Source organism: Vidua macroura, chromosome 3, assembly GCF_024509145.1.
Source record: "Vidua macroura isolate BioBank_ID:100142 chromosome 3, ASM2450914v1, whole genome shotgun sequence".
Classification (NCBI taxonomy): Eukaryota; Metazoa; Chordata; class Aves; order Passeriformes; family Viduidae; genus Vidua; species Vidua macroura.
Window position 1 is genome coordinate 3,182,108 of NC_071573.1, and position 25,487 is coordinate 3,207,594.

General features: G+C 41.8%; 1 protein-coding gene and 3 non-coding genes across 4 annotated transcripts; all 4 read left to right on the forward strand.

Moving 5' to 3' along the window:
- The first annotated feature begins 23 nt into the window (after positions 1-23).
- WDR43 (WD repeat domain 43) lies at positions 24-23,572 on the forward strand. The gene is made up of 18 exons (XM_053974763.1): positions 24-247; positions 4,603-4,737; positions 7,133-7,254; positions 11,147-11,267; positions 12,411-12,550; positions 13,026-13,128; positions 14,171-14,235; positions 14,615-14,786; positions 15,292-15,378; positions 17,165-17,296; positions 17,753-17,890; positions 18,699-18,785; positions 20,014-20,045; positions 20,840-20,903; positions 21,778-21,891; positions 22,308-22,377; positions 22,991-23,046; positions 23,140-23,572. Exons 1-18 carry the CDS (start codon positions 53-55, stop codon positions 23,251-23,253), a joined length of 1,947 nt encoding a protein of 648 aa, XP_053830738.1. The 5' UTR covers positions 24-52; the 3' UTR covers positions 23,254-23,572.
- On the forward strand, positions 7,652-7,729 carry LOC128805862 (small nucleolar RNA SNORD53/SNORD92). Its single transcript, XR_008436611.1, has one exon. It is a non-coding gene; the product is annotated as a small nucleolar RNA SNORD53/SNORD92 (small nucleolar RNA).
- On the forward strand, positions 12,652-12,735 carry LOC128805854 (small nucleolar RNA SNORD53/SNORD92). Its single transcript, XR_008436603.1, has one exon. It is a non-coding gene; the product is annotated as a small nucleolar RNA SNORD53/SNORD92 (small nucleolar RNA).
- Positions 16,182-16,260, forward strand: LOC128805861 (small nucleolar RNA SNORD53/SNORD92). The gene has a single exon (XR_008436610.1). It is a non-coding gene; the product is annotated as a small nucleolar RNA SNORD53/SNORD92 (small nucleolar RNA).
- Positions 23,573-25,487: the final 1,915 nt, after the last annotated feature.

Sequence of the window (25,487 nt, forward strand, 5' to 3'; positions counted from 1 at the left end):
CGCCGCGCGGGGCGGGCCGGGCAGAGGCGAGGGGGTAGCGCGCGCGCGCGCCATGGCGGCCTCTCCGTGCGCCTTCTCGCCCCGCGGGTGCCGCTTGTTCGCCTCGGCCGGGCCCGACGGGCGGCTGCGCGTGTGGGACGCGGCCGGCAGCCGCCTGCAGCACGAGTTCGTGCCCTCCGCCCACCTCAGCGCCGCCTGTACGTGCCTGGCCTGGGCCCCGGCGGGGTTGCGGCAGCCCCCCAGCAAGGTGCGTGAGGGGGGGAGGGAGCGGGTGAGGCGGCGTGTGGGGAGGGTGGGGGGGGGTGAGGCACGCGTGAGGGGTGGGATGGGGATGGCGGCGATCCGAGCGGCCCTGACGCGTGGCCGCGGCCCGCTCGGCTTCACCCCGCCCTCCCGGCGCCATGTGGCCGGGCGGGCCGGGGAGCGGGGTGAGGATCCCGTGGGCTCCGCGGGGTTCGGGCACCGTCCAGTCCCGCCCCCGCTGTAGCCCCGGGGTTTAGGGGATGTCCCACGTGTGTGTCGAGCCTTGGGGTAGGGGGGGCGCGGGGGGAGCCGCTCCCCCTCCCAGCATTGGGCTGTTTGGGGTGAATTTCACGTGCCGGTGGGGGAGGCTTTGGTCTGTGTTTTTTTATTTTTTAAACAAAAAAATTCGGCAGAAGCGCTGACTGTTGAAAACCCATTTGTCTCTCGTATTATCTGCGTGGAAGAAGCCTTCCTTGAAGGAGTGAGGTATGTTAATTGACGGCACGTCTTGCCGTAATTGAAAAGGTGATGCTGCAGAGCAGGTCAGCTGCTGTGCACCCACTTGGTTCCCTCTCCGGTGAAGGCAGTATCTCTCCACGCTTCCTTACCCTTGGAAGTACTCCCGTGCAAGCTGCTACGCTGTCTATGATTCATCTTCCCGAGTCCAGGAATCCTGCAAGAAGGTGTTCAGTAGTTTTATTCACAGCGTGCATCAGGAGGGCTCGGGTGTTCTCCACCTTGGATCGAGTTTTAGTTAACGTCACCTCAGGTGCACACTGAACCTGAAAATATCTGGACTATGTACTGTGGTACCTTTTTGTCTTCTTTATGTTGAAGTAATTCTTTAGCTGGAATGTACCATTTCCTGAGGAAAAAAGAATGCAAAACCTGCTTAAAGTATGTGAAATCCACCCACTTTATCATAAGAAGAAAGGGGTGCTTTTTAAAGTGTGTTTCAGTATATCAGCAATTCAATGTGTTTGAAATGCTGTTCAGGCTGTTTCAGAATGCTTAAAACACAGATTACCAACCCAAAGCGGGGCAATGTTGTTTTGCTCAGTTGAGCAGCTTCTTCCCTGAACTTTGAAAACTCCCAGGATGTCCAAAGAATGAAGTAGAAAGAGTCAGTTTTAGGTGGCCTGAACCTGTTCCTTTGTCATGGAACTTTGAAGTAAAAAGGATCCCTTCCTTAGCTGCAAAGCTGTATAGGTTCTTTGCTCTTAAGCTCACTGAAACTGGCATGTGAAAATGGGCTTAATCTGTCCTGTAAGAAATAAAACTGAAGTACACACACTGCACTGCTGTGGTGCCATAAGTCAAGCACAGGAAGTTTCTGAGGGGCTTTTAAAACTTTTTTTTTTAAATAAACTTTTCTAGAGACACACTCCTAAGCTCCACAGGTGTTTGAATTTAATCTGGCTTAAGGTTATATGAAAGTAACCTTAGCCACCTCTCAGTGCTTTCTAGTTTTTCCAGTAGTTTGAATCCTGTCCCCTGCTTGAAAGCTAGTCCATTTTAAAGTGGAGCTGGGAAACATAGTGTTTCTTACAATAATTGTGCCATAAAACCTTTAAAAGTCATTGTTTTTTTCCTTAGACTGAGTTGTAGAACTAAAACCATGATAGTTGTGCCAAAAACATTTTATTAAATGTGTGTTTTTTCCCGGCATTATTTAGTCTTTTGTTCCTGGAGAGTTGACATCTGTCTAGGCAGTTCTAGTATCAGGTGGTCAGGGGTAGAGCTCTGCCAGCAGGGAGCTCTAAATGGTGTTTGGCCAAATTACACTTAAAGTCAGTATGTGTTGGGCTGCTGCCATGTTAACGGAGGCCGTGTGTTACAGGGGAGTATTAGAAATCAGTTTTGAACTGCAGCCTCTGGAATTGCTGATGCAGGGCTGGCTTTACCGGGATGCTCCCTGCCCCACGTGCTTCCTGTGTGCAGTGTTCATCACCTCCTGCTCCGTGGGGTGTCTTGTGCAAGAGTGCACCTCCAACATTCAAAACACCTTCTTCCACTTTCTTCCTAACAAGCTGCAACTGCTCTGTCACTGTCAAGTGGCAAGACCTTTAGATTTCTCCCCATTTCAGTGTTCTAAGTGCTTTATTGCACATGTGAGCAGCAGATTTCTGTTAAGAAAGTCTCAGTGGGTTATCAAGTCAAGGAAGAACATTATGGAAAAATGTGTGCACAGATCCTTTTCAAGTAGCTTCTTTTAATCATCTCTGCTAATGAAAACATTGTGCTTTTTCAGGCAAAGTTGAGGGATTTCTAAATAAGCTTGAGTTTCCATAAATCTGAAAAAGAAATCAAATGACAAGGAAGCTGATGCTTATCCTGTCCTGTCCATGACAACAGGGTGCTCTTCTATTTAAGACCTTGATCCACAAGAGAATGGATGTTAAGTGTAGTTGTCATTTGCTCTGTCTACTAATTTAGTGTAGAGTAGGGAAGTTTGATTTTTTTTTTTTTAAGTTCTTAAGGTGTTTTTTCCAAATCATCTCAAACATTAACAGGTGTCTGAATTTTCCACTGACATTTGTTCATGTAGAACTTTCTGACAAAGTGTTCCCCTCATGTTGCTGATAAGGGGTGGTCAGTAAAGAAGTGCATGTGGAAAAAACCCTGGAGAAACCTTCACTGCCTCTTGCCTTCTTTTGACCCTGGAAATAACTCTCTACTTGTGGGAATTCTGTTGTGCCTTTGAGTTGTTCCAAGGAAACTTGCTATAGCAAACTGAAATGGAGGTTGAAAAAAAATTAATTGAAAGATTTATTCAGTGGAAGAGAATAAAGTCTGTTATTAAGTTTGGTTTTGCTTTGCAGCGGGGGTGTGTGGGGTAATTGGTAAAACTACTTAAAAAGATTGAGAAGTACCAGAAAACACAGGAGTTGTACTTGCATGTCCACTCTGTGGCCTTTGTCTTTGCATGTCAGACTGCAGTTTCAATTAATTTCCATTAGTTTCTTGACATCTGTTTTTTATTATTTTATAGTTTTCTTTCTCAGCAAAGATAAAGCCTAAACAAATATTTGCAAAAAACCTTAATTGTAGTCTCTTTTCTCAGTAGTCTGCTTTTGATGTAAAAGTTACCTTTACAGCAATTTTGTATTTCTTGGTCTAAACCAAAACACTTTTATTTGCAGAAAGGTGTTAGCTCTGTTAAATACAGAAGGAATAGAAAATCCTGCTTCAAAGAACTAAAGTATTTATCCTTTACTATTAAACTCTCAAACTTCATATCTCAGTTGTGGTGAAAACTACCACATCCTGATTGTCATATTTCTGGACCTGAGTAGAAATTATTTGTGTTCACTGTGTCGTGTCTGTTGTAAAACAGATTAGCTGCAGCACATGGCACTTGAACAGAGCTGGTTGCTCACATTTTATCAGTTTCCCTGGGCTTCTTCAGGCTGCTTGTCAGTGCAAATAGATCTGTTGTGTAGAGGAAGCATGTGTGTCATTTTTAAATTGGAGAGAATGCTTTGCTGTGATGTAACAAATGTAAGGAGACTTACCAAGGTCCAATATAAAAACTAATCAGTGGCATTAGTGATTTTTTTTCTTTTTGTGTCCTTGAACATTTTTTTCTTTTCTTTTTTTATTTATGTGTGTGCAGTTAACCCAGTGAGAATGAATATGATGGCTTCTTCTGCCCTCTTTATTTTAGTTTCACGTGTTTAAGAACCAGTTTTATTCCTTCTTCCCTTCCCAGTGATCTGCATTCTCAAATTTTTGGTTAAGGGAGACAAAGTGAAATCCCTCCTTCAAGTGACTGATAGCACTTGCAGAGCAAGAGTGTGAAGACTTATGAATTGTCTGATCATATCAGGACCTCTGGTGCAGACAACAGGACTTGGGCAGAGCACTTCCCTTTGAATCCCAGTCATTTCCCTCTGTGGAATGGGGTAGCACTTTCTTTTTAAGAAGCATTAGGAATGCTTCAGTTTGCAAGACTCTTCTGATTACCTTTTGAGAAAAAATAAATTGATCATGATCAAGCGTTTCCATTTTGTGGATGAAGTATTCTGAATGTGTTAATCTTCTGCTTCTGGGACAGGAAATTTGTAAAAAACTTAAATGTGGTTTTTTTCCCACATGCATGTGGCTGGGATGGTAGCAAAATGGCCTACACCAGGTGTTTCCAAGTGACTCATAGCAACTTTGTTACCATGTACATGGAGGTGCAAGATGAGCTTCTAGTACTGTGTACACTTGAGTGTTCATTTTGTGCCTTTGCAGTGTTTGTGCTGGCTGTCTGGGTCTCAAACTTCTCTTAAGGTTTTTCTTCCCTCAGCTTTAACACTGAGATTAGCCAGTCAGAGTGATTTATTTCACCGTTTCTCTCTTTTGGTTTTCCAGGATGGCCCCCAGAGGAAAAAACGGAAGTCTGAAGGTGGAGAAGTGGACAAGCAGTTAGATATCCTGGCTATTGGTACAGCAGTTGGTAGCATTTTGTTATACAGCACAGTAAAAGGAGAATTACAGAGCAAGCTAGTAAGTAATGCACGCTTCATCACATGCTACCAAACACTGATGGTTGCAGTCAGTTTAGGCCAAAAAATCTTGGTTTCTAAGTTAGAGCAATGTCTTAACACTGTCCATGGATTTGCTATTTTGCATTAAAAATAACAGTAATGCTGGAATTCCTCACTGGAGAGTTAAATCCTGGGTGGGACTGTGATACCCTCAGTTCCTGCATGGCATTGTGGGAGGGAAGGGCAGAGAGATCATCAACACCTGAGGTTGATGACAGGGAAGGTGTCACACTGATGGACTCCTCTGTAAATTTGCCTCCCTTATGGAAGCTCTTGAGCTCTCTCAGCACATGATCTTTTTTGAATGATTCACAGTGACCTTAATTTTGCCTTTCCAAACTCCCAAGCACCTCCATTTGAGTTGTGGGTTACATAATAAGCAAAGTAAATCCATATGAATGGCCGTGCAGTACTTTTGAGATACTTGGGTATAGTTTTGCTTTTAAACTCAAAAGTTGTAAGTAGGGTGATAAACATAGATGAGTTTACAGAAAGCAGTAATTTCTGAGAATTATGATGCATACAAGTGACAGTAACTAACGAACATCAACCCCATTATAAGGAAAAACTATGTTTGAAAAGTGTAGTTATAGTTTGTTTGAAAACACTCTTTTTCCATAGAAGACTGCAGATTTTATGAGTACTTTGCATTTTACATATAGGTTGAATTAAAAGATTATTCTTCTTATTAAAATAAGAGATGTTAATTTTAGCTATCTTTACTGAACAGAATATTGTGCTGCAATATAGTTTGTCTTGCTCAAAGCTCATTTACATCAATACCTTTGGGAGTAATCTGAGCAGGTTGTTACAATCCAAATAGTGAAATAGACTCCATTAAATATTTTCATAAATAATTCAAGGTTATGCTTGGAGCTGCAGAGATTTTGGTTGTTAAGAGAAGTGATACTGCTTAAAGGGTCTTCTGGTCTGATGATTGTCTGTTCCTGAATGCTAATACAAAGGGAAGGCTGCTCCCCTCTGAGTGCCCTTAAGGAAGGAGGCACTTAGATGACTTCAGCAAGACACCTGTGGCTATTCTTTCCTTTGAGCAGATTTCATATGGTTGGCCTTGTTTGGCTGTGTGCATAAAAACAGCAGGCAAGACAATTTTTTGGTTTTTTGGAAGGGATCAACAAAATCGATCTCCTTTCCATTAGCATCCCACCCTGAAACTGGAGAGAGCACGCAGGTGTGTAGTGCTCGTGGTCAAAAAGGAATGACAAAAGGCACAGGCTCCACAAAATCTACAAAGTTTTATCAGTAAATTAAACACTTGGCATGGAAATTGGTGTCTTCTAATATAAAAGCACAGCAGTGGATTTTGAATAAGGGGTAGGGCAAAAGAGAAGAGAGAGAGGAAGAAAGGAAAGAGGAAAGAAAAGTCACCAGTCCTTGCTCCAGCATCAAACCAGCTGATGGGGTGTCCATTGTCCTGGGGCATCCATTGCTCAAGCTTTGTGGGAGCACTTTTTTACAGACAAGTTCTGCCCACCCTGGAGCTTAGTTTCTCACTTTCTATGCAAATTAGTTACCATGTGCAGTTTGTTCTAGACCTTTCTGGAGTTGGGCTGGAGAGCTTTGGAGTGGTCTTTGGTGGTCTTGATCCCTCCCTACTGGAGGTTCCTTTTGTTAGTAGTCCAGGCCCACTTCATGAGTCTTTCCTGTACTTGTGCTGTGCTGATCACCAAGAGCCAGAGCAAGGATGGACCAGGAAAGTGCTGTTTTACCTTCACATGACCTCCTCCTCCAGCCATGTGCTGCTCTTTCCCACAGTGTGCTCTTACCAACAGTCCTTGGTTGGTTCCCTGGCTGTCTGGCTATCAGTGTTTGAGACTTACACATCAGACTGTCTTCTAGGCTTCTACATGGCCCTGCACAGGACAGCTCCACAGGGCATGGTCCAAATGCTTCTTGAACTCTGGCAGGCTTGGGGCTGTGACCACTTCCTTGGGGAGCTTGTGCCCTGTGGGTGAAGAACTTTTTCATAATATCCACCCTAACTCCCCCCCTTTTCAACACAGCTTCTTGCCATTCCCTTTGGTCCTGTCACTGTCCACCAGAGAGAAGAGATCAGTGCCTGCCCCTCTGCTTCCCTTTGTGAGGAAACTGTAGAAAACATCTCCTCTTCTCTAGGCTGTATAAGCCAAAATACTTATGTGTATGTACCAAAATGTGAGATACCTTTAATTAATATAACTGTCAAGTATGTTCTGTGAAACCACACACACTCTTTAAGATGCCAGTGATTGGAATTTAGATCTCGAAAGAGCACCTTGTTCACTTTGCTGGTGTGGGGAAGACTCAGTCATCAAGACCACTCCAGTGAGTTGACCCTCTGTTATCTTTTGTAGGATGGTGGTCATGACAGTAGAGTAAACTGTGTGAGATGGCATCAAGACAGCTGCTGCTTGTATAGCTGTTCAGATGACAGACACATTGTGGAATGGAACACACAGACCTGCAAAGTAAAGTGGTGAGTAGTGCTGCTTTTTGCTTGAATTTTTTTTACACTTGCTTTTGTGTGTTTTCTCCCTTGCAGGCTTTGGAAATGCTGCACTCTGCTTTCCAGGCTTCATGCCCACAAAATGACTGTTGGCCGTTATTTTTCTGAGATCAGAAGTGGTTTTATTAAGGGATGAAAGCATAACTGTCATAGTTGAGTATCTTCCTCTGTGTATTGGAAAGGCTAGATGAAACTGTTCTGAGAGGGGTTTGGATCCCTCCATGCTAACTTTTTGTTAGACGGAAAGACTGAAAGTCCCACTAAAAGCAGAAAAAGTGTAAAATCTAGAAAAAATTCCTTGAGTAGATACTGAAAGATCTCATTCCAGTAAAACCTGCTGCATGCACCCAGCTTTGCTCTAAGGGCCTTGCTGTGAGGATAACCCACTTGGTTTCGCTTGCTGCTGATGTGCAGTGGGGACACTTCCACTTGGCTGTCTGAGCAGGCTGCTACTGTTAAAAGTACTGTTGAGCAAAACTGAGCTCAGTGCAGAGTAACAAAATGTCTGGTGTAGGCATTTATTTTCTTCTGTAATAAAGTCAAATTATTTTTAAACTTCAAAGAATTAACCAAGATTTCTATTAACAATCCCAGTTACCTTTCTTCAATAAAAGCCTACTGTGTAATGGCCCATTGATCCTTCTCTTGATGTTGTTTGTTTTTTTATGATGTTTCCCACTGTTGGTTATTACTGCAGCGCTCTTGGTTTTATTAAGGTTGGCATGGACACTGCAGGCAGCCCATCATCAGTAGTATCAGTGGTATCCCTAGGAAAGAGATGCATCCTTAGGTTGTAATATGTTGAGATCCTATGTAAAGTAGCAGAAGATGGCTATAAAATCTCCCTCTAGCCTTTATCAGAATTGAACACACCCAGTTCCCTCACCTTTCCCTCTTCCATTATGTGCTCTAGTGCCTGAGGTGCCTCTGCTGGATTTACTCCACCCACCATGTCAGTGACTTTGCTGTCCTGTCTCACTGAGTGCAGTGAAGTGAATCAGGTGCAGTTTCAAGAGCTGCACAGAGCAGAGGAGTCCCATTCCTTGACCTGCTGACAGCACTGGCTAATGCAGATCATACAGATCATACACAGCTGAGCTCATTGCCACAAGGACTCCCTGCTTGCTCGTGCTCAGCTTTACTGTGAGGACTGCAAGTCTCTTTTCTGCAAACCTACTTTCTAACTATTTGTCCCCAGTTTTTCCTCTTCAGTTTTGAGATTCTGGCAGCCTTTTTCTTATCAGGCCTGTTGAGATTCCCCTGAGTACAGCCCTGTCCTCCAGGATATCTACTGCTCTCCCTAATTTGGGATTGAGTGTGAAGTTGTTACGTGTGCATTCTGTCCTATTTTGAGATCATTAATGGAGACTGGGGCAGTTATGGAGAATATTAAGCTGTATTGGGATGTCCTTAGAGGGAGTAACTCCAGTGACTGGCCACCAGCTGGACTTTGTACCAGTGATCACAACTGTTTGAACTCAGTGATGCAGCCTGATCCTGCTCTCCTTAGAGACCATCCATTCAGGCTATATATCTCCAATTTGGCTGCAAGGATGTGTGAGACCTTGACTTCAGCAATGCTTATGACAGCTTAAATGTGTCTCTCCTCATCAACCAAGGTGATTGTCTCATTAAGGCAATCAGCTGGGTTAGACACGATTTGTCAATAACGAGTTGCTCCTATGCTGGATGTGCCCAGAACCCTTTTTTGACCTTTCAGTGTCTGGAAATAGTTTCCAGATGGATTTGTTGTATAACCTTCCCTCTTGTTTCCAGGATTATTCTGCAGATTTATGTTCTTTCTCTGTTTCAAAAAGAATGTTCCATACATTCGTGCTACACTTTTCTGTGGAGAAACCCCTCTTCTTTTTGCCTTCCTGGCATGTCATTGCTGAAGTGCCTTCCTAAAGGTCTTGCTAAGCATCCCTTTGTTGTTCTGTGAATCCAGTGAGATCAAAGCTCTGAAGCTGCCCATGGACATCTCATTCACCCTGTTTGTATCCCACAGTGTGTGTGTTCATGTACAAGTTCTGTATACCCAAGGAGATGGGTCCCAGCCATGCTGCTTTCTCAGAAAAAGTGAGAGTTTTTGCTGTCATCCCTCTTGGATGTTTCCCTCTGCCCTGTCCCATACCAGGGACCATCGAGTGGGGAGACTGTGGTTATGAAATGTAATTTGAAGCATTGTGTTCTTTAAAGATGGCAACAGAACATCATTCCCAGAGTATATCAATAGAAAGTACATGAGCAATGTGACATCATTGTTTTTACCTGAAAATTTTCTGTGTTAATGTTACCTAAGGTAACTCAATTTGGAAAGAGTAGAAGAAATCAGTTCTCCCAAAGTTTTACCTAGCAGAAGGAACAAATTGTCCCCATCAATTGCTCACACCCAATGTACACGTGACAGTGCCTGCATTCCTTAACACCTGTCAGGACCTGGAAGTAAATGTTTGTGTAACCCACAGAGAAATCAGGATGGTTGCTCCTGGGGTAGAGAAGTGGTATTATACTTTTAAAATTTGATTTGGAGGCTTCTAGGCATGTTCCTATGGAGGTAGGGACTGCTGACAAGGGAATTGAAACCATGTGGCTTTAGGTTTGACTTTCTTAACTACTGTATGAGCCCACACAGAGCCACTTCAGGAGGTGTGTGCAGCACACATGAAACCTCTGGCAGAGGGACAAGCTGTTGGGGAAGAGAGAGTCTCTGAAGAGGCAAGAAAAGATGTTGTAGAGAGGTAGACTGAAACATTCTGGATGACTTCTTGTCACTCTTTTTCATGTCTTAAATACTCTTGACTACTTAGAAGCATTCTGGATATGTCCTTTATGAGATCCTGTTTAAAACTCTTTTCCTGTAAAAATGATATAAAGTGTATGCAAAGTGAAAACCATGGTATTTTTGCTGTACTTTATGGTTTAAATTCTTAGTAATGACCTTGTCTTCAGAAAAGAATACAAAATCTTGTCAAAAGAGAATACAAAATCTTGTCATACTCTCTGTAAGGTGCAATGTTGTCCACGTTTGTGGCTGTAAAATTTTCAGCTTCTATCAAAAGTGATGCAGTGAATGATCCCTGATTTAGAAAACAGAAGAGGTATTGCTTGGGCATGTGCAAGTTATTTAGAAGTATTTCCAGAAAGGCAGTTTACAATCAAAACATGGTGGGTTGCAGGCTACTTCCAATCTATAAAGGATTTGTGTTACTGCTTTCTTTGCAGTTTTGTCCTCTTGGTTTTTGGTTGGGTTTTTTTTTTTTTGTTTTGGTTTGTTTGTTTGTTTGTTTGTTTGTTTTGTGGGGTTTTTTTTGGTTGGTTGGTTGTGTTTTTTGTTTGTTTGTTTTTTGTTTTTTTAATTTTTTTTATTTTTAAGTAGTGCTTTGAACCATAGACCATTAAGGTGACGTTTACTATTGTCAGTGACTTCAGAAACGTGGGAGGAAGGCCAGTAACTGAATAGGCTTTGAAAGTCTGAATTTTAGTGTTGAGAAGGCTTTTTTGAATGGGTTGGTGAATAGAGAAGTCTTGAAAATGGTATGGCTCTTCTTGCCCTAATTTTAGAAGTAGAAAACATTGTGAAGAATTCAGAACAGAATAAGCAAGTACCAAGAAAGAAATCAACAGTTCAGTATTGAATAACTTCATATTCTTGAGTTGTGATTTTTTTTTTTTTGTAAACTAATTTGAAGGTGAAGTGCAGAAGCAGAATAGCTTTGTCCTCTTGACTACTTAAATCACTGGCTTTTTAATTTTACCTTAAATTTTCCATCATGGTGGTTTTGAGATTATCCTAATGAATACTATTTTTTGTATTTCTCCATCTTTCTCCTTTTGTACAAAAACTCCATCCAAATTCTAGTAAGTGGAAAGGCGACAATAGCAGTGTCACCTGTCTATGCATCAGTCCAGATGGAAAAATGCTGCTGTCAGCTGGTAGAACTATAAAACTGTGGGACTTGGAGACCAAAGAAGTCTACAGAGTAAGTACCTCTGTGAAACTAGATGCAAAAAAATGCCCTTCTTGATTGGTGACACTGCCTATCTTGTATTTCTTGTTCAGACATCTAAAACATTTCACTGTGTGTGAGGATACAATTAGCAGAGTTGGGATTGCTGGAATTTTTGCTGTGATGGTACCCTAAACTGTGGTTTCCACTTGCTGAGAACTGAATGAGGACATTAAATGTTTGGTTCTGAGCATGCTGCCAGCATCTTCTCTCAAGGCTGTAGGAGAAAGATGGATGCTGTTCTTTTTAACTGGGTCCCTGTCTGACACCCTTCTGTCAGGAGAACTCAGTTCACCCCCCTATCAGTTACTGCTGGCATGGGTTTTAACATGAGTCCCTCCACAAAGCCTTCGAGTTTCCTTGCTAAACTTCATGTAACTGATGGCATTATCAGTTTTGCTGTTGAAACAGTTGGAAGGCATAGGAGCAACTCCTTATTGTTCTCTGAGCAGGGCTCAGACATTGAGCAAATGGCCATGCTTTAGCTGATCGTGAATGCTGCCGTGTTCTCTTGCCTGCTAGCAGACAGGACAGGGATAGTCTCTGAATCTCCTGTCAGGTGAGTGTGTAACATGTGCTGTTACTGTGGGCTTGCTGGCACATGGCAGCTACCATGTATGTCTGCATTCTGTAATGACCAAAACCACTATTTGCAAAAGTAGATTGAAGAACCAATTTTTGGGGGGCCCTTGGGGGTGATGTGTTGCCCAAATTTAGTGTCAGCGCACATGCGTCCATTGTTTAAGTTGAAAATGCAGTTGAACCCAGTTCCATTGGAAAGGTTGAAGTGTAAAGTTGGGGGGGCAGAGGGGAGTGCTTTGTGACAGTAACAGCGCTACAGGTGGATGTGATTTCTTTTGCATGGATTTAGTCCCACTGAATTTGCCTTTGATTCCCCATTTAAGTTTTAAAATGTTGATAAATATCTGGCAGATCAGAAAAAGCTTCCTTGATGTACAAAAATGCAAGGAAACTGATGACTAGTTTAAAACCACTGAGCTGTCCTTGTTGACTTAGTAATGCTTGATTCTTTCCTAATGATTGTTAACTAATGTTTTGATTTTTGCCATATGACTGCTTAGGACAATCATGGAAAGATCCTGTTTTTTCTCTTAGCATTTCACAGGCCATGCTACATCAGTGTCATCATTAATGTTTACCACAGTGAAACCTACAAATGAAAGTAAACCCTTTGATGGAATTACAGGACTTTATTTCTTGTCTGGAGCTATACACGACCGATTATTGAGTGTGTGGTATGTAAGCTTTTCATAATTTGTGACTGATCAGTTTTGAGCATAGAGTCATCAAGTGATTGTGATTAAACAAGGTAAAGCAGAAGGGGCACTCTGGAAAAATGCAGTGATGATCTCTTTATTGGTGGTTTCGACTCACTGATTGCTGAGTGAAGACGAGATTTTCCTTGGCTGTGTCTGAGCATGCTTCCAGTTGCCATTTGTATCCCTAGTGTGTGTCAGAACATACTGTGTAATAAACTTCCTTGTTCTTTGCACTTCTTGTAAGGTTTATGCAGTTTTCTTGCTCAGTTTCTCTTGGGAGTTACTTTGCTCTTAGAAATTAGGAACATTGAACACTGAAATGTCAGTGTGATGTTTTTGCATACAGTAGATACAACCACATTTAGTGATTTATAGGCTTTATAATGCTTGTTTGGTGCAGAGGATGCTGTTTGTGCTGTGGTAAATAATGTGTACATTTTGTGTCTTCCAGGCAGATCAGATCAGATAGGAAAGAAAAGAATGCTGTGATGTCTTTCGCAGTAACAGATGAACCAACTTTTGTGGACCTGACTATATCAGAAGTCAAAGAAGAGGTAGGAGCAATAGTTTGTAAACAAATACATTCAACAACTTTCACTTAGCACATCAGTTTCCTTTTAAGGGTGTAAAGAAAGAGGCTTAGTTTGTATCTGGGTTCTGTTATGCACAGATGAGGTCCAAATGCCAATTCATGGGTGTAAAGATATTTATTACAGGTGCATTTATAAAGCTGGTAGTTTGAAATGCTCCTTTTCAAAGCTACTAAGTGCAAATTCTGTGGGTTTTTTCAGAAATTTTGTTCATGGTGGCAGAAGTGTCAGTTGTTTCCTATTTAGAATAAGTTAGGAATTAAAATGGTTGTTAGAACTCAGCAGCAAAGTAACACACAAAAGAAATTATGTCTAAAAAATCTGATTTGGGTCTGTTTTTCTCCCGATTTCAAGTGTTTTTGGCAGTGTAACTGCATTTGGCATTAACTAGCCTTGAATGAGTTAAAGTAGCAGTGTACATTTGCCAGGTCTCTCAGTTTTAACAGCACAAGTCTTTCAAAGTGATTGCCTTTTAAAAAATGCGTGAATGTGAAACATGTTCACAAACTGTTCCCATAATTATTTAAAGTGTTTTTCTCCTTCTGCCTTTAAATTCCATTTCTCAGAGCAGTATTTCAGGCTGTATTTTTCTGATATTTCCAGTTCCCTCTTCCTGCATGTATTGGAGAGTATTCTGTAATGTATCCCTGTCATTTAGTTTCTCAGAGGAGTCATCTCAGTTTCTTTCCTCTAAGCATATTCTCAATGTCAGTGCCTTTGCAGAGCTGTGCCTCTAGACATGTGTCTGCTACTGTGCAAACTGTTTAACTCAGGGCATATTACTAGTGATAAAGTACAGTTGTGAGTTACCTTATTAATCTTCTAACACTTGTACTGAATGTTCCTGAGTGATTACATCTTTGATCTTCTTTTCAGATTTAGTGTAATGTTCTTAAATACTGAAAAAGTTCAAATTGTAGCCATACAGCTGTCTCTTGATGTCCTGAACTTCCAGAAGGGTTTTATTTTTGATCTAATGAAACTCTCTTACTGTGCCTCCTTTCAGCCTGTGAAGTTAGCAGTTGTGTGCAGAGATGGGCAGTTGCATTTATTTGAACATATCTTGAATGGGTAAGTTGGGATTCATCTGGAGGGTGTCTTTGGGAAAGGTCTGGGGTTACTGCAAAGCAAAGCTCAGTTTTGTTATGCTGCTACCTTTAAGCTCTTGTATATACTTGTGAACCAGGTTCCAGCTGCTTCTTTGTCTTGGGTTACTGGACACATTTTTAAAGAACTCACTTGTTGGGGACTGTGTTGCACTTTGGTATTATGTGTGGTTTTAACCCAGATTTTGTGCATCTGTGCCTCATCTTAGCCATCCATAAAAGGTGTAAAATGGTTGAGTTTGCTGTGGATCTGCTAATGAAAGATACGTAGATGTGCAAGATATTGAAGTATTCAAGCTAAATATCTTGGAATTTTTTAATTTCTTTTTTTTTTTTTTTCCCAGTTATTGCAAAAAACCCTTAACATCAAACTGTACTGTTCAGATAGCAACACCTGGGAACGATGGGGACTCCACACCGAAACCAGTCCCTATTCTAGCAGCTGCATTTTGCACAGACAAACAGTCTCTGCTGCTGGTGTATGGAAACGCCTTACAGCCCATCATAGAGAAAGTGGTATGTAAAACTTAACAGAGAGGGTTTGGATTCTGTAATGTGGACTGCATGCTGCTTCCAGTTGGAGAAATTTTTGGGTTTATTATTTTTATTTTTACTGTTTTGAAATGATACAGCAATACAAAACATATTCCTTGCCCTTGTTTTGGGAGCTGTGACTATTGGCCCCTGAGCTGTTTGGAAAGGCAATTTGTATTCTTCCATTTTTTCAGTTGGAGTACAGGTTGGCACCATTGCTGACTGTTTCTTGCCATTTCAGCTCTTGCTGAGTTGGGCCACTGAAACTGGTTTTAATACACTTCCAGTTTACCTGTGTAAACCTCCCTGGAGAGTATAGAGATATGGTAACAAAAGGCAGATATGCAAAAGAGCTGCTATTCTACAGTGAAAAAAAAATGTTCATTCTAATCTATACCAGTGGAATTTGTTCTCATCTTTCAGTAGCATAATGAATCAGAGGTGTGAGTGTCAAATACATTAACAGGTTTTGTTCCTGTCCTCCTAGTCTTTGAACACCAGTGAATCCCACATATGTTTGGTACGGGACATCCAGAAAGTGTTGTCACTTAGAACAGATGCTGCTGTAACAAAGGTGAGCTTTGCATGAAATGTGGTGTTGTTGCTTCTCTTGTTTTACTTCAGAAACAAAGTAGGTAGTGTTCCCTGGTCTCTTAAAATGAGTTTGGATTTCTGGATGGACCTGTTCAGAGCTGCAGAGGTAGCAGTAGATTTCTGGATGGACCTGTTCAGAGCTGCAGAGGTAGCACTCATGCAGGTGTGGGCAAAGAGAGCTTCATGGTTCGTGTGTGTCCTGGCATGTGCGAGACACACGGTGGCCCTCTTGTAACTCAGCAGATCTGCTTGAGAGACAGGATTGATTGGTGGGGTTTTTCTGCCTCAAACCAGTTCTTCCCTTGGAATCTGTTGGTTTGTACAACTTCTTTGACCCTAATGGTTTGAGGTGAAGATGGGATGACTTTGTTTTAGAGTCCAAATAAAATGTAATGGAACCTTAATGGGCAAGTCCTTCTTGCTCTTTCTTGGTGTGGCCTTCATGTATTCCTGCTCACAGGGACCTGGGAATGTGAGCTTGGCACTTGCATGGCAGCAGTGTCCACTGAGACCACTTGGCACTGTGTTCTGTCCTGCAGGATCCCCTGGGTGTTTAGAGACAGGCTGTAAAGTTCTTAATCATTGTGCATATTCAAAGCCTTGAAGATCTGAAGTGCTTGGAATATCAGTGAAGTGAGCAGACAGTGCTGATTTTCTGACCCTTCAGTTATCTACTGGATCTGGTGCTCCCCCAGCCAGGCAGGGTTTTGTGCTGATTGCTCAGTCCTGGAGCTGCTGGGTAGCAGGGCTGAACTGCAGGGACAGGTGCAGGGTCTCTGTGGCATGCAGTGATGATACCCATCTTGGTTTCGCTTTTTGCTGAATTCCAGTGAAGACACATTTCTCTTGGCTGTCTGAGCATGCCGTGTGGGGAGAAGGTCAGTGATGAGTGTGGTGAGCTAAGGGGATAGTACTTTATCACCACTGGTGTTCTATGATAAAATTCTTGATGCAGAAAATCAACTTTTTGTAAATTGGAAGTTGCTTTGCTCAGTGTAATAGATTATACTTTTATCACTTCAGAGGTGCTTAAAAAAAAAAAGGCCTGGATAGAAGTGCTATGGTTTAAAGAAGTGTTCTGGAAGTAGCAGAAGATGCATTTTTGATATTCTGGAAGTGGCATACTGCCTTACATTCTCTGGGAGTCAGGGGAGCATTTGGTTGTTAAATACAAAATTCCATCTCCTTTGTGTTCATTGAAGATGACACCTTAGCTCGTTTGGGATAAACTAAGGTGTCTCTTTTTGTCACTGTGGCACAGCCTAATTCAGACAACTGAGTTCTGTGTTTGAGCAATCCCTAGAAGAAAAGAGCTGGGATTGAAGGGAATAGTGTTTTGCTGTTACATTGTGTTGGTTTTCTTGGTCAGTTACTGCATTCCAGTGGATGCTGAATTAATCTGCATGTGGTTTATGGAGCTGAGTGTTAGCACAGGTGGTATCTATTGCCAGCACAGCAATGTTGTGATACAACATTTGATACAAACAGTTCTGTGAATATTACAGCAAAATCTTGTAAGAAAAGTGGTTCACAGGTGACTCCAAAGAGACCATTGCTTTAGTTTATTGTGAAAATTAGCTGTTTCTTGAGGTTATTCATTCTCTTAAATATGTTGGATTTGCCTAATATTTATGTCAAGAAAATGGGTTGTGTCAGGCTGGTTTTACCATACGTGTGAGAGTCTCAGAATAAAATCCGCCTTTTAAACGGGAAGAAAGCTCAAGATAGTAGCAATTCATGCAATTGTGGTTCTCTCTGTGTGCTAGGTAAAAACACCTGTTGTGAACTCGGACGCCAAAGTTCTGGTACCTGGCATTCCAGGACATAGTACAGCTGTCAAAACTCCAGCCTTGGGAAAGGAGAAAAAGAAAAACAAGAGGAAACCAGGAGAGACAGAGGTAAAGGGCTTCTTATTTCAAACTCAGCAAGAATGAAGAAACTAGAAACATAAATTATTGCTATACCTTCTTTAGCTGGACTTGGATTTGCTTTGTTTGCTGTGGAAGAAAGGTTAATGATGCCATCTTTCTGCATGAAAGAGACTTCCCCCTGCTTGAAACATTTCCTTCATTCAAACCCACTGTGCCTTGCCTGTGGTTTTGCCAGGTTGTTGCAGAGCTTTGTCACACACTTGTTGCTGCCTATGCCAAGATAGATTAGTGCTTTTCAGCCAAAACTTCATCTGCCTTTGTTTTCTCATGCTATCTTCTGTCAGTGCATTTAAAAGAATGCACAACATTTGTGTTCCTTTCCAGCAGAATTAGCAGGAATGCTCTAAGTTAGGTGCTTGGCTCTCAGCTGATATTTGTGAGAAACCACACTGACACAGCACTGCCCTTATTTCCCCTCTGCAGGAGAGCATCGAGGAGCGCCTCGGGGCATTGGATATTGATGTGAGCAAAGTCAAAACTCCTGGTGGCCTTCCCCAAACAGACAGCTTTGCTGTGCTGCTGGTTCAGGGCTTGGAAAGCAACGATGCACAAATCTTAAATGTAAGTCTTGCAAGCTCAGTGTGTGCTGTTTGAATCTGTTCACTGGGACTGGTGGGGAGCCTTCCTGAAAGCCAGGAAGGCTGAACAGTTCAGAACCTGTTGTTTCTCCAGCTGCTTTTTGCTGATTTGCTGCCCAAGGCAGTGCTATTATGAATTACAGTAGTGGTGTTATTTTTCTGTTGTTACCTGCCTTGCTTTCTGACTCAGTCCCTGATCTTTGAGGCACTTTGTTTATGATAAATTTGTTATGTCACAGTTCAGATGTTTTACAAGTGATGCTACCAATGCAGCCATGTTCCCTTTAGCTTGGACTGGAGCATAATCTGTGCTTAGTCTTCTGAGGGTACATTTTTCAAGAAAAATGAATTAATGACAAGTTTCACTTGAAAAGCTTATCTTTGCATTTGGACTAGGAGGACATAATAGTACTGGGGTGGGGGACTGTTAAGAATTTGATGCTGAATAGAAATTTCTTGTCACAGATGCTGGTGAAAGGCATTTATTTATGGAAGTCAGAAAATATCAAGGAAGATTTTTACATGTCTATAATACATAATTTTTAACATGGGGCAGGTGGGCTAGAGGCAATGCCAGATTGTTTTAGATGGGTTTATTGAGTGCCTTTACTTTGTTAATTGTACCTGACTTGGAAAATGAAGCTCCTCTTCATAGCAAATCTTTTGCTTATTATCCTCAGCATACAGAAGTAGTGGAGTAGGAAGAGAGATACAGGCAGGAATTTTTGATTTTGCTGATTGTTGCTCATACACATGAATTGTTCTCTGATCATATTTTTTCATTTTAACAGAAAGTGCTTAACACGAGGAAAGAAAATATAGTAAAGAACACGGTAGCCAGAATGCCTATGCATGCTGTCATTCCACTGCTGCATGAGGTAAGAGAGCATGCACTTCTTGTGCTGTCATACAAGCCACAAGCTACTAAAATCCAGGATTTGTCTCTTTATTTTTGAAATTGGTTTGGTGCCATAAGAGGACTGAAATGTTTCTTAATTTATCCCTGATACACTTTTTATCTTTTCTGGCTGAAGCTTAACCAAAGGACCAAGTGTTAACTGTCAAAGCTAGGAAGAGCATTAGATCATGTGTTACTATCATAAATGATTATGTGGGAAGAGAAAGGGAAGTGATTAAGCAAAAGCTTGTTTAATCTTGTTTAGTCCATGGCAAACAATCACCATTACATCTTCTTTTCAGCTATTGACATGGATGATAATTTGAAGCATCAGAAGGTCAATTTGCTGTACTTAAACTTTGAACATCACTTAGTAGTAATTTTGAAAGGGGTTTGGCTTCTGAGCTGCTTATTCAGTGATATTAAACAAACTCTTTATTTGGACAGAAATACTTTAATGATTACCCTTGACTAAACATTGCTTTTTAAAACCAAACATTGGTTAGTAGCTCTTGTTATGTGAATGATGTTCTATTACATAATTTAATGGTTCAATTTCTTTTGTATTTTAATGTGCTGACCACAAATAAGACTTTTTTTTTTTTATGGTACTGATCTTAACTGAATTAGGCAGATGACCTGGTGCTGAATATTTGGTATTACAACACCTCCTTAGGCTTATGTTAATGAGATGCTGTGTTTCTTCCCTGGGACCTTTGTCAGGGAATCTTAAGTGCAAGATTAGCTCTATAATCTCAGTGGATGGTCAGACTTTTGTGTAACTGTCTTCTCCCAAGCTTGAGATCTGTTGTGTGAAATGGCCTTTACCTGATACTTTCTTTCTTCACTTGTTTCCCCAACTTGTCTGCCATGTAACAGCTGCTCTACTAAGCAGATGAACAGAGTTGAAAAGTAACAGGTTTTCTCCTACTTATTCCTGCCAGGTTTAAGCTTCAGTGGATATTTTGCATGTTAAGAGTTCCAGCTTTCTTGTAATACTGAAACCCAGCTGCTGCAAGTTACTAGCCTGTGTAGAGGGTGGTAGAGCCAGCAGTGTAATTTTCTGGAGCCTGGCAGTGGTTAATCCTAGCATACTTCAAATACCTGGAAAACTTTCTGCCCCAGTATTGGGGCTGTCAAATGATTTCATGTTGGGGTTCTAAACTCATCATGTTTACTTACTGCTGATTTTTTTTTTGTCCTTTTAGCTTACAAAGAGATTGCAAGGCAACCCATACAGGTAAGAGACAACTCAGCTACAGTTCAATTCATCTAAAACTTCTCACATGTGTGTGCTATGGTCCCTCCTGCTATGTATGTGATAGAGTTTCATAGTAACTGCAATTAAACTGCAGCATCTGGAGGTAAAAACTCACATCAGTGAAGGTGAAAAGAGGAACTTAAATACTTAAAGCAGTACTTGGTCAGGGTGGCTGAAGTGAAATTAAAAAGGGAAAAGGATACCTGAAATAAGCGTGTAACCCTGAGAATGTAACTGAAGGCCTCAAATGTTTACATCATGGACCTGATCAATAAATAAAATAACTCTCAGGTGTAGAGCTTGTTTAATTATCAAATGCATTTAGACATCTCTTAATGTGGTGTTTAATAACAGAACCAGCTTCCTCCCCTCTTTATGTTGCCATAAGGACAGCTTTGTTAACATGGGCTGTGCCAAGTTGTGGTTTGGGTTTGAGTTTATTTTTTTCTAACTATGAATTCCCTCATTGTAGGTGGAGAAGAAAGTAGCATGCTTTGATCTTTTATTCATTGAGACCATCCATAAAAGATTTCAGAAGCACAGACCCCTGAGCTTGCCTAATTTAGTCCCTCACTGAAATGTCTGTTCCTTTCCTAGCAAATAACTTGCATACCTCATGAGGATAACCAAACTTTACATTTCCATCTGCAGAGAGCATTTATCTTGCTCTCTAATTAAAGAGGAACTTTATATAGGATCAATTAGCATTTCTGATGTGAAGTGGGTGTCTCTTAGGCAGTATCTCTTGGATATAATTTGTTTCTCTATTCCAGTGCCTCATTGATGGTTCGATGGCTGAAGTCTGTTCTTACCCTCCATGCATCCTACCTTTCCACAGTAAGTATTTTTCATTCATGCCAATGCACTTAAGTGCAACTACATTTAAATGCTTCAATAAATGTATTTTCTTTCTTCAGGAATCTGTCTCCTGCTCTCTGCATATGGCAGTGCCCAAATCAATGTATAGAGAGCTATGCTTACACCACTTTTGCTGAACATACAGCATTACTGATAAATTGTCTGTCTCAGTCATTCCTGACATAATTATAGCCATCCCAAAATCAAACTAAGTTATGTCACACCTGTGAGAGGGAGCAAAATTACTGCCAAAGAGTAATCTAGCCTGTGCCACTAGATCTCAGAGAACTAAGTTTTCTTTGTTCTTGTAATGCTCATATTGAGGCTGTATTGGGCATGGCCAGATTTACAGGATAAGGGTGTGCCAAAGCTGGCAGGGTAGGAAGTAATGCTGTAGTTTGTGGATTGAAGTCCAGCTTTGCCTTACTCTTGCTTGGTTAAGAAAAAGACATTTGGGCAGTGTCAGTCCTTTCTGCCATTTGTTACAGCATTGCTGAGCAGCAGAACCTGCACACGTTGCTGAGGCTGCATTGGGGCACTGATGTATGTTCACTTACACAGCTTTCTGAACAGGGCTACACCCCTGCATGTGGCAGAGACTGGGAAGGAAAAGGAATCTAAGAACTGCCATGCTTTAAAAGTAGATTATACTTCTAAACATGGCTGAGTATTAATTAATCAGGCTGCAGGTGGTTCCTGTGAACCCTCTACTCTCCCTTCTGTCTAGAATAATGTAAGCAAGTGTTGCTTGCTCCAAACATACAAAAGTAGTTTAAAAAACCAAAAACATTGGGGATGTGTTTGTTAACAGCTTCATGGTTTTTTTTTTTTTTCATCTATCTCTTCTCCCAAGTTGCCAGACCTTATTCCTCAGCTGGGAATGTTATACCAGTTGATGGAGAGCAGAGTAAAAACTTTGCAAAAGCTTTCCCGTCTGCATGGAAGACTCTTCATTCTTGTCACCCAGGTGAGCTTCAGCTGCATAACATGGGATGTGCAGGGGTGTTGTTTGACTTCCTGTGGGGATTGCATCTGATGTGATTTGTCCTGGGCACTTTAATGCAGCTGCTGTTTCAGAGCAGGCCATTAATTGACTGTCCTGTCAGTCTCTGCTCACTGGGACTATTTCATCCTGCCAAATGTGTCTGCTCACCCATAGAGTTTTAAAGGGGAGTAAATAGGAAGCACTGGGCCACTTTGAGGCAGATGCCTCTCTGATTTTACTTTGTCATTTGTACTTTTTTGGCTGTCAAACCAGCACTGTAAGTGAATTAATGTGTGCTACCCTTAATGTAGATTTCATTTACATTGTTAGGAGTTTTGTTGTCTTTTAAAGTTGCAATACATTATTTAATCGAAGGCTAATCTGCAAATTCCATTCAGCTTGCAGCATCACAAACAGTTCAGGATGTACCCGAGGTTAATCAGACTGCAAAGCTGGTCTATGAGGATGGTAAGTGTTACATGCTAAGTGCAGCTCAGCTCCTGAATTCACATGACAGCCTGATGGCTGTTCATCATGCTCCTGTGCTTATCTGCCAGTGTACAGTCGGCAGATAGAGGGGTTTTGTGAGATGTCCATGGCAGAAAAATCAGTAGTTAATGATGTAGACATCTTGTAGTTAGTTACTCCTTCCTTGCCTTCCTTTTATCTCCTTTAATTCCATCCCAGCCTTGCTTCACAAATGAAGAAATCAGTGAATTGGAAGTTCAGTGTGCTGCTTTCACTTACCTGGCAACCTAAAATTTCTAGTGTTACCTGCCCTTGTGCTAAGGTAGATACAGTGAAGGCACTGCTGTGTTTGAGTCAGCAGGACATCAGTGTAGGGGATGTCCATGTGTGTGTGAGTGCATACTTCCAGTTTGGCATTTTTCCTACTGCATCTTCACCCTGTGTACTGGTGACAGAAGTGACCTGGTCTTAACTGATGTTTATTACCTCATCTCCAGATGGAGTCAATTTTGGTATGGAAATAGCACAGTTTGGGCAGCACATGGGACTGGACTTTATACAATGACTTTTTAAAGCCTGTTCACCAGACTGAGAGATTGTTTTCTCTTTGCAGACTCCTCAGAGGAGGAAGGCTCAGATGATGAGATGATTGCAGATAAAGACTCTGACGTAAGTGGAGTTGGACCAGATCTCCCATTTGCTTGTGGCAGAAATGGTGTGACTGACAAAGGTTCAAACCTTTCTGTTTTATTTTTCCCCCAGGAAAACTGGGATGAAGATGAAGAGGAGCAATCTGATGGACAAGACATGACTGTTGAAAAGGAAGTCAATGGTGATTCTGATTTGGAACCAGAAAATGAAAGTGAAGAAGAGTAACAGCACGAAAGAGTAATTTTAGCAGTTTGAACAAGTGGGCCACCAAGCTCTTTGATTCTGGATCCTGTTGCTGAAAGATGCTGTATTTGCATATCAGGAGTGCAGAGCATTGCACAGCCTGAGTGCAGAGGCACCTGTGGGGCACTGCATTTCTGAATCCAGAATGTTTAACCGTGCCAGCCTTCTCTCGCCCTCCTTCCCTGCGCTTACTTAGAGAAACATTTCCTCCACCTCCTGGTCAGATTATGCCTGTCATGTGGACATGCATTTGTATCTCAAGTGAAATAAATCTGCCACCGCTGTTTGTGTGGGAAACTTGGTTCAGCTTTACATTGAATTTGTTTCAAATATTCAAGGATCAAAGACAACTGGTCTATACCTTCTTTCCGTGCTTCAGTTAGCAATAGCAAGTGGGCATCCTTCTGATTTTTTTTTTTTAAAAAAGGAAACTGAAAAAAAGAAAAAAAAAAGATATTTTTGTAATATTTAAATTCTGTCCTGAAATTCTTTTCTTCCCCCCTTTCATTGGCTTAGCCATACTTTGGCAATATGTAAATGCCAACTTGACTTAAAAGTGAATTTTTCCTTTTTTTTAAACAAATTTGAACTCAAGACTTTTATATGTATAAATCAATGACTTTTCTTGTGCTTTAAAAGGACATTAGAACTATCACTGGCTCCTAATTTTGTTTTAATGGAGGCTGTATATAAGTTTAATGCTAACCCAGAGGCCAGACCATGTTGAGTTGGGTGGGGAGAGGGGAGTGACACAGGGAAAGGAGAAGGTGAATGCTTGTGAATACATAGCACAGAGTTATACCTTTCTTACAGATTTTTAATCTCTCATGGCAGAACAAGGACAGCTATTTGCTCAGCTAATGGAAGCTGAAGTGGTGCAAACACGTTTTTAAGAGCAAAACAAGGTAAAGGTTTGAGCCATTCACCACTATAATGTACAATAATATATTTGTCTATAAATGGAGCTGTTGCAACTAAATACCACCCTCTTTGTAAAGTGAATAAATATACATCTCTTTTACCAAATACCTGTCCTGTGGTGTTTGTTGAGAGAGACCTTAGGTAGCTTCAGGTGGTGGTTCAAGATGAAATGCTGCTTGTACAAAGCAGATTTCTAGTGGAGGAGGAAGGCAGCCTAAAATGTTCTGCAAACCATCTGTTGTTACAGACTTCTTGTCTCCCTCCCTTTTAGCCATATCTATTGATTTGTCCACAGCTTGGCTTGCACTGGGGTTGCAGCACTGTCTGGAGTGCAGGACATTGTGTCATGGACAAAGCTGGGAGAGATGTTCTTGGCTTTGGAGAGCTGGAGGTGGAAGGGCAGCAGGTGGAGGCTTTCACAGTCTTCAGAGGGTTTTAACTGACAGTAAATCACAGTCTTACTACTGTACAAAGCTGGGCTTTATTTGTTTTCAGTTCTGAGGCTGAACTGCTGTGTCAGTTCTTAAGGCAATCCTGCTGTCACTGTGTGCAGGCTTTGGGTTGGGCAGAAGAGGGGTGTGAAAGGAGGGTGTTCTCTTTGGGTGAGTGCTGGTCTGCTGAGCTTTTGAGGTGTGGAGTAATGTAAGGAGCCAGCTCTGTTTCAGTCCTGCAAGGTCCTCCCTGTGTCTGCATCCCAGCCCTTCCAGAAGTTGAAGCAGAAGCCCTGGATTGGGGTGGCAGAGCAGGCAGAGGATCCTGTTTGCACCGTTTGGGTGGGGGGAATGGTGGCATTGGGAACTTGCCACCACTGCCCCCTGTTACCTGTAAGGTTGGCATAGCCTGTGTCCATCCTGCCTATGCACCCCAAACTGTTCCAGGAGTGGGGCTGGGGGAGAACCTGGCAGCAGGAAGAGCAGGGGGATCTTAAGAGCATTTAAGTTCATTTGTGGTTCTCACAGACATTCAGATTCTGTGAATCTGTTTCAGTGACAGCCAGCTGGTGGCACCAGAACTGGGTGAGTTCTGGTCTCTTGCTTTGGGGTTAGGACAGCCAGTTCACCCTGTCCTCAGTGCTCTGTGTGGCACTGTGGCTGTGGCAGCTGCGAACAATTGGGCACCTTGGTCAAAAACTGCCCTCACCTGAGAGCTGCTAACTGACAATGCTGTGCACTTTCTAATCCCTAAAACTTTATCTGCAAAGCCAAGGTCTCAGCCAGTTGAGGACTAAACTGTTTGTCCTCCTTTGTCTAGAGAGACTGGACATAGGATAGGTCCTCCCTTCTAATCTAATCCTG

Excerpts from the sequence above, each read along its gene's own strand:
- WDR43 (XM_053974763.1), top strand. The coding sequence starts at position 53 with ATGGCGGCCTCTCCGTGCGCCTTCTCGCCCCGCGGGTGCCGCTTGTTC. Across the intron at positions 13,129-14,170 it reads TATCAGAAGTCAAAGAAGAG|CCTGTGAAGTTAGCAGTTGT; the intron begins GTAGGAGCAATA and ends GCCTCCTTTCAG. Across the intron at positions 17,297-17,752 it reads GGAAACCAGGAGAGACAGAG|GAGAGCATCGAGGAGCGCCT; the intron begins GTAAAGGGCTTC and ends TCCCCTCTGCAG.